This window comes from Oenanthe melanoleuca, unplaced genomic scaffold (genome assembly GCF_029582105.1).
Source record: "Oenanthe melanoleuca isolate GR-GAL-2019-014 unplaced genomic scaffold, OMel1.0 S001, whole genome shotgun sequence".
Classification (NCBI taxonomy): Eukaryota; Metazoa; Chordata; class Aves; order Passeriformes; family Muscicapidae; genus Oenanthe; species Oenanthe melanoleuca.
This window is the reverse complement of record NW_026612650.1, coordinates 2,651,629-2,659,908: the sequence shown is the minus strand read 5'-3', so window position 1 is coordinate 2,659,908 and position 8,280 is coordinate 2,651,629. Positions and strand designations below refer to the sequence as shown.

At 50.9% G+C, this 8,280-nt stretch overlaps 1 protein-coding gene and 1 long non-coding RNA gene across 2 annotated transcripts; both read right to left on the bottom strand.

Annotated features, from left to right (window-relative positions):
* Nucleotides 1–712: 712 nt before the first annotated feature.
* LOC130265965 (olfactory receptor 14J1-like) lies at nucleotides 713–1,294 on the bottom strand (the record flags this gene model as incomplete). The annotated part of the gene is made up of 2 exons (XM_056515307.1): nucleotides 713–721; nucleotides 833–1,294. Coding segments are annotated over 2 exons (471 nt in total), but the record flags the coding sequence as incomplete, so codon positions are not given.
* Nucleotides 1,295–1,641: 347 nt separating this feature from the next.
* LOC130266091 (uncharacterized) lies at nucleotides 1,642–4,061 on the bottom strand. Its single transcript, XR_008842737.1, has 3 exons — nucleotides 3,976–4,061; nucleotides 3,376–3,580; nucleotides 1,642–1,696 (listed from the first exon to the last, which is right to left on the bottom strand). It is a non-coding gene; the product is annotated as an uncharacterized LOC130266091 (long non-coding RNA).
* Nucleotides 4,062–8,280: the final 4,219 nt, after the last annotated feature.

Here is an 8,280-nt window from a genome sequence, read left to right as displayed (position 1 = left end):
GAACAAAGACACAGCCCAGGCCCTGCTCTGCTGCTCCCTCAGGTCCATGCCAGGAGCTCTGGCTGTGCCAGGACACTGCTGTGTGCCCCCTGCACACTGCCCCTCTGCCCCAGGCACTGGGCATTGCTTTGCATTCCTGGAGCACATTGCTGACAGCAGCTCTGGAGGAGAGCAAAGCCTTCCTGCCCTGCCCTCAGGAGATGCCCTTTGCTGATGGAGCTGCTGTGCTGGAGCCCAGCTGTGTCCCAGCAGTGCCCATGGCCTGTCCCTGCCTGTGCTCACAGCACGGACACGCAGCAGGACAGTGACCAAGCTGCCAGAGCACTGCAGCCTTACAGCCACAGAAGGGCTGGCAAGGAGAGGGTGGAGTTGGGAAGAGCAGATGTGGGAAGAGCCAGGGCCATTGTCCCTGGCTGTTCTGCTGTGCTGGGAGTCTCTTCACCTCTGCCTCTGCTCACAGTCACTGCCCTTGCAGAGACAGAGAAGGGCTGAGGAAGGATCCTGGACACACAGGAGAGGGCATGCACTTACTTTTATTTAAATGCATGTGAGAGACACCTTGCATGTCTTTGTCTTCCAAAAGAAAAGTAGATATAAATGTAGAAATGCAAAGAGTAATTTAGAGTATTTTTTACACAACACAACAGTAGAAAAAGTTACCAAAATAAAAGGACAGGTAAGAAAAAAAAGAGAGATTGTAAAGAGTTACATTCTAGAGGCTCTGCAGAATAAAAGAGAGCATTTAATGCTTCTGAAAATAGAGAGTCATCAGTTTTCTCGAGGCTCCTTTGAGCTCCTGGTTCCTCAGGCTGTAGATGAGGGGATTCAGGGCTGGAGGCACCACCGAGTACAGAACTGACAGGGACAGATCCAGGGATGGGGAAGAAATGGAGAGGGGCTTTAGGTAGGCAAATGTGCCAGTGCTGATAAACAGAGAGACCAGAGCAATATGAGGGAGGCAGGTGGCAAAGGCTTTGTGCCATCCCTGCTCAGAGGGAATCCTCAGCACTGCCCTGAAGATCTGCACATAGGAGAAAATAATGAATACAAAATAACCAAGTGCTAAGGAAGTAGTAAAAGCAGAAGCACCAAATTTCCTGAGGTAGGAGTGTGAGCAGGAGGGCTTGATGATCTGTGGGATTTCACAAAAGAACTGGCCCAGAGCATTGCCATGGAACAGGGGCAGGGAAAATGTATCGGCTGTGAGCAGCAGAGCATTGAGAAAGCCACTGGCCCAGGCAGCTGCTGCCATGTGGGCACAAGCTCTGCTGCCCAGGAGGGTCCCGTAGTGCAGGGGTTTGCAGATGGACACGTAGCGGTCGTAACACATCACGGTCAGGAGGAAATACTCTGCTGAGATGAAGAAGAGAAAGAAAAAGAGCTGAGCACCACATCCTGAGTAGGAGATGTTCCTGGTGTCCCAGAGGGAATTGTGCATGGCTTTGGGGACAGTGGTGCAGATGCAGCCCAGGTCAGTGAGGGCCAGGTTGAGCAGGAAGAAGAACATGGGGGTGTGCAGGTGGTGGCCGCAGGCTACGGCGCTGATGATGAGGCCGTTGCCCAGGAGGGCAGCCAGGGAGATGCCCAGGAAGAGGCAGAAGTGCAAGAGCTGCAGCTGCCGCGTCTGCCAATGGCAGCAGAAGGAAGTGGCTGATGGAGCTGCTGTTGGACATTTGCTCTGGCCAAACATGGGGACCTGTTCATGGATAAAGGACAGTGACAAGTCAGCAGAGGCTGCTTTGGGCCAGACCTGGTCAATTCTCTGTATGCTGTCCTGCTGTGACTCAGCCTCCCTTGTTTCTGCTCTGGGAAACTTTCTCCCAGGTCCCTGACTGAGCTCCAGTTGTGCTTTCTGAGAGCTACAGGACAAGCCAGGCCTGTGCAGGGGGCTCTCTAGGATCCATCCCTGCCCTGCCGCCGTGGGTTTGTGGCTGTGTGGCAGAGGGACAAGACTGGATATTCACGATTCCTCAATGGAATCCCTTCTAAAAGGCTGCTGCTTCTGCATTCCCACTTCTAAAGGGCATGGAGACCAGGAAGGAATTTTAGCTATTATTTTCCTGCCCACACATCATTCCTGATTCTATGAGGACACAAATCCACAGCATTTCTGCTGTACTCACAGTTTTCCACTGAGAGATGTGAGAGGCAAAGGATTCCCTGTGGCTCAGGGCAAGGTGAGGGTCTGGATGGGCTTGTTCCCAACTGCCCTGGGTTTGCACCTTTGGCTGCAATCAGAGTACAGTCACACTCCTGTGTCACCCTGGGATAGGCCAGACCCTGCCCAGAGCAGAGGGACCCATGAATGTCTCACCCTCTCTAAAGGTCTCTGAGCAAGATCTCAGCACCCCCTTCTGCCAAGGACACTCGCGGTTCCCTTGGTAAACCCAAAAGCATTTCCTCAGCTGTGGCATCTTTGCACTTCCCTGTGGGACACTCAGGGAGCTCGAAGAGGCTCTGGCACAGATTTGCAACCAGGAGGGCAGCTCAGAGCTTGGAAGGACACAGCAAGGAGACACCCAGATGTGCCCATGATGGGATCTCAGGGAGGGGGCTCAGCTCATTCCCCTTTCCCATGGACTGCTTTGCCCACAGCCCCACAGGTCACAGGGAAGTTTGGACACCCCATTCCCATGGACACCCCAGCCTGGCAGGAATCCCAAGAGCAATGCCTGACTCAGCTGCTGCAATCCCAGAGCCTCCCTGAGAGCAGCAGATTACAATGACAGTATCAGAGGAGTGCAGAAACTAGAGAAGATGTTGTGGTGCTGTGCCTGGGAGGGCAGGGCAGAGACAGCCGGGCACTCAGGGCAGTGTTCCCGTGCCCAGCTGTGCACGGCACCTCCCACACATCAACAGTGCCCTCCTGCCCCCAGCATTGCTCTGTTCAGCCCCCTCTCCTTCCCTGAGCATCTCCCTGGGCCTGGACATTTCCCTCCTGAGAGCTGCCCTGTCCCTGCCAGGCTCACAGAGCCCATCCCACCCTCTGTGCCCTCGCCTGCCCTACAGAAACCTGCCTGTCTGCAGGGCCCTGCCTGGGGCAGAGTCTGTCTGCAGGTGAGCAAGGGCAGCTCAGGAGAGCCCTACTGGGTGGGCCCTGCAAAGGGGATGCTGGTGCTGCCCAGGGCTGGGGAGTGGCTGAAAGCTCCTTGGGAGGCTCCAGCAGAGAGACTGACCACCCAAAGTTACAGATCCGGACTCTCTGTAAATATTCAAACATTACTTTGCAGATCCTGTGTGTCCCTTTCAACTCAGAATGTTCTGTCATTCTCTGATTACAATTCCTGTTCTGCTTCTCTCATCCCCCTGTTGTCTATAATCAAAAGAGAAAAAAACCCTTGCAACACCGTTAGAACAGTAAAGTAAAAACCAAACCTTTATTGGAAGCTTCCAGGTGTCCCAGTGGGGATGAGGCACATCCAGCCCCCAATTCCAACAATCTATTAGGGTTGATTAACTAGGATATTTAACAGGAACATCCATTAGGAGAGTCAGTTGTGCCTGTTAGATACCCTTGAGTCAACCCTTGGAGAAGGTCCAAGGGCTTCCTTGCTCCAGTTTTGTTATGAATGCTCACATTCTGGGTAAAAAAAAAAAATAAAAAGTTCTTCTTGTAGGACCTCTTCCTGATAATAAGACTATACAGTATTTCAGGAATGTATTTAGAAGGTCAGCTTATTGTTCAAAAATCTAAGAGAAAGGTTAGGAAATGTACTAGAGTTAATTAAGGATTACAGTTATATAAGTATATAATAGTAGCTTAATAGAGTTACTTAAGGGTTTAATAGAGTCAATTAAGAATTATAGTCTTATAACTATATAATAATAATAGTTTACAGAGCTATGAATATAGGAAAAATGTATAAAAAGCAAAAAATTTTTTGCCATCACCCCAAATTTCTCACCCTGCTCCAAGGAGGAAATTTAAAACACTCTCAGGAAAGCTCCTGATCTTTACAGCAATCCCAGGTTTACCTTCTTTTGGGAACTGTCATCCGGAGCTGTGCCCAGGCTGGTGTGGAGCTGGGAGCAGCCCTGCCCCACCCAGCACCTCTCAGCAGCAGCACCTGCCCTGCTCAGGGTTGCTCCTTGCCCCCACAGCTTCTCCCCCAGTGCTGGGAGCAGCTGCCCGGGCTGACTGAGAGCTGTCCCTGGCAGGCAGCAGAGTCCCTGCCCCAGCACAGCGCCCTGGGCTGCAGGACCCTGCTCTGCAGGACAGCCCTGGGCACCCCTGGCTGCAGCCCCGGCTGCTCAGCCCTGCAGCAGAGCCTGGACACAGGGAGCTGCCTGGGGCTGTGCCTCGGCTGCTGCAGCAGGGAAACCCAGCCCTGCCCTAGAGCCACATCCCCTGCACTGCAGCAGCTCTGAGAGTCCTCCTGGAAGGTCCTGAAAGCTGTGGGATGTGCCAGCTTCAGGAGATCCCTGCAGCAACTGCAGCTTATCTTCCCACAGGCAGAGAGTGGCTGTTTGAAACACTGTGAGGATTTCTGCTCTAGTGAGCCCTCAGTGAGCTCTGCTCTGTGCTCCCAGCCCAGGCTGAGTTTAACCCCTCTGTGCCTCTGTGCTGTGCTCGGGGTGGCTGCAGGCAGTGCCCCAGCCCTGCTGGGCTGTGCACAGGAGCTGCTGCTGGGCAGAGCTGTCTCTCTGCAGTGCTGCCCTTGCCAGGAGCTGCCTCTGTGCCAGGAGCCCAGCCCAGCTCAGCAGCACACAGCACAAGGATTTTAATGACCCTCTGGGGGGCTTGGTGCTGAGGCCCTGAACATCAGTCATCAAGAGGGAGCTGAAGAAACCTCTCAAGAACTCCAAGTCAGAATCAAACTCTAAAGATTCTTGAAGTTTTAATGGGTGCCACTGGGGGGGCACAACTGAGAAAGTGTCCCCAGTTCCTCCAGGGAACTGGAGAGAGTGGTAACAGGAGGGGAAAAGCAGAAGACAAATCTTGGTGCCCTGGGGCACAGCAGGGTCTGTGCCACCAAGGGCTGGGAGGAGACACCTTGTCCTGAGGCACTGGGGCCTCCTGGCACAGCCCCAGCAAGGCTGGGCACTGTCACCCCTTGTGCTGCCCTCAGCATCTCCCCACATCCCAGTGGCCTCAGGGATCTGCTGGGACCAGTCTCTGCGGAGCCTTGGTCAGGAATGGCCCTGGGGGCTCCTTCATGCTCCCAGGGACTGCAGGTTTTTCAAAGGACTTTGGGTTTTGCTTTTGCCTTGGAGTCTCTGAGAGCTTTGTGCAATCATGGCCTCCAATTATCTGCTTTAATTAGTCTCTTGAGAGCCTTTGTCAGGAACAACACTCAGTGGGGCTCAATGCCTCTAGGTGCTTCAGATTTTAATGATTTTTCCTTTTTCCTTTTCTCTCTCAGTCTCTGAGAAGTTTTTGTGCAATCATGACCTCCCATTCTCTCCTCCAAGAAGTCCAGGAGGAGCCTGTGTTGGGGATGCATCCCAGTGGGACCCATTAATGCTTTGAGACACTTTGGGTTTTTCTTCTGCCTTGGACTCCTGGTGAGGTTTGTGCAATCTCCTCTCAGGCCCTGAGGTTCCAGTGCTCAGCATCAAATGCACCACGGGGCTCACTGGGATCAAGCCAGTCCTATCATACTATGGCTCTGCCTTGATTTTTCTCTGGTGTAGTACAGTTTAATTAGGAAGTTTTTCAACTCCATTTATGGAGAAATATTTCAAAGAGCTTCTAAGAAATATGTCTTCTTATATTAAAGGGTGCCTTTTATAGCTGTTCTCTTTTGGGAAGAGGTGATTGCAGCATTCTGTGATTGATAATAATCCAGGGTGTCTCCTCAGGAGGTCTGGCCTGCTCAGAGAAGCTGTGCCTTGATATCTGACCCAGTGTGGACAACCTGGCTCCACATTCCCCAGTCCCATCCTGTCTGTCCTCCCTCACCTGGGACCTGCTTTGCTTGGAGAACTGGCTGCACTCAGGCAAACAGGGTTTTTCCCTTTTCTTTTTTGAAGCAATCTAAAACTCCTGAGTTCCCCCATTACAAACAGACACCATCCTTAAGGGTATGCCTAGCCCAAGCTGCCACCAAGGAGTTTTCCCTTCCCAAGGCACAACCCTGCAAGAACTCTTTTAGACCTTTGGACTCCTCAGTTCCACGAGGCTTTGCTGTGTCACCATGGCCCCTTGGCTCTGTGAGGTTCTGTAGTGTCACAGTGGAGATTTGGTTCCAGGAGGTCCTGCTGTGTCATAAGGGTGTCCTTGGTTCTATGGGGCCCCATGGTGTCATACTGGCCCTTTGGTTCCATGGGGCTGCACAGTGTCACAGGGGTTTCCTTTTCCCTATGGCAATCAGCAGCAACCCCCCCTGGCAGGGCCAAATGCCTGGAAGAAAGGAGGAGGGGGACATTTGGAATGATGGTTTTCATCTTCCCAGGTAGCAGTGACGTGGGGTGGGGCCCTGCTGTCCTGGAGATGGCTGAACACCAGCCTGCCCATGGAAGGGGTAAGAGACAACAACCTCTGTCCATGGAACTACAACAGCAGGGAAGTCAGGCAGAAGGCTGGGCTTAAAAGACTGTCACCAGCACAGAAAACATCAATCTGAAAGGAGACATGTATGATAATGTCTTTACAAATCATTTCCTGAGTGAGGGATGAGTGTTAGGGTCTTTGAAATTGGCCATAATTTTTCTACTGCCTTTGGGCAGCAGGTTTATTACTGGGCACATAGAGCTTGGCTCCTGAAACAGACAATTGTCTGCATGAGGCTGAACTTCAGGGGAAAATGCCAGGTTCAAAAGGGATATGGGGCAGGTGAGTCAGAAAGGCTGTACCTTCCCTGTGGCTTGACCAGTGGGGAAAGGAAGAGGGCAACGTGCAGCCAGGAGTTTAAGATAAAAGGAGGCTGCACCCTCTGAAACCTTGAGAGAGAAAACCCTGCAGGAATGTCCTCCACTGAACTCTCTCCATTTATTCAAATAAAGTGGAAGGACTCCTCTGTCTCATTTTTGGACATAAAGCTCTGGCATTTGTGGATTTTCCTGACAGTGACAACATGGAATCTCATGGAACCAAGTGTCCACAGTTTCATGGTGCAGCCTCATAGAGCACTGGAGACCATTGTGTCACAATGGGAAGACATGGAACAAAGGCTCCACTGTGACCCAGCAGGGCATCATGGAATGCGCGAGATCATTCTGACGGAATGGACACTCATGGAACCAAGTGCCCACTGTTTTACAGTGTGGCCTCATGGAATGCTGGAGACCATTGTGCTGCAATGGAAACATATGGCACAAAGGCTCCTCTTTGACCCAGCAGGGCCTCCATGGAATCCAAGAGACCACAGTGATGCAATAGAACCTCAAGGAACAAAGGGTCAATTGTCAACACATCAGGCTCTCGTAAATCTAAGGAGAACATTGTGATGCAATGGATTTTCATGGAACCAAGGCCCCATTGTGGCAGAGCCTGGCCTGATGGAAACCAGGTGCCACTGGGACATCTCCAGCCTTGGAGGAAGCAAGTGTCCATTGTGACACAGCACAGCCTCATGAATCACAGGAGAGCACAGTGACACAATGGCATCATGGGGAGCCTGAATTGTTAAAACCGATATCTTCATGGACAAAACTCTCTAACAAGTTAAAGTTAGAAAGTGGTCTGTTTATTAAGATGCCAGTGGGTTGCACGGGAGTTGTCCCCTTGAGACATGGCAGCCTCAGACAAGGTTCCTTGCCTTCTAATTTGTTTCTCAAAATCTTACATTCTATGCATATACAGAACCACAGCACCTCTCATCCCCACTCCGTATTAAAGTGAGGCTATTAGTCCTTCACGTGTGCACAATTCTACTCTTGAGTTGGGTAGGTGGTCTCAAATTGGGTCAGTGGTCTTGAAAGATGAAGTAAGAAAAGTCTTCATCAGGTCTCCTTGACCTTTTGGCACAATCTAAGGTCCTCTGCTTCGTGATAGATTGGTATGAAGTTCAGGCGTTAGCCATTGTTCTACTGGTTTCAACCTGTTCTTACAGTGGTTCACTTACTCCAGCTCTTTCTATAAACAAAACTGAAACAAGCTCATAATTGGAAACAATACCTCTATTATCTTTAGTTTAATAATCATTAACCTATCACTTGTTTATCTAACTTACACCCTGATCAATTTGAATTGCTTCTAACTCTCAGCTACAATTTTAACTCTTTAAAATCATGATTCAAACCAAGTGTTAATTGTAAACACAGTGGGTACTCATGAAAGCCAGGAGACCATTATGACACAGTAGAATGTCATGGAATCAAGTCTAAATTGATACAAAG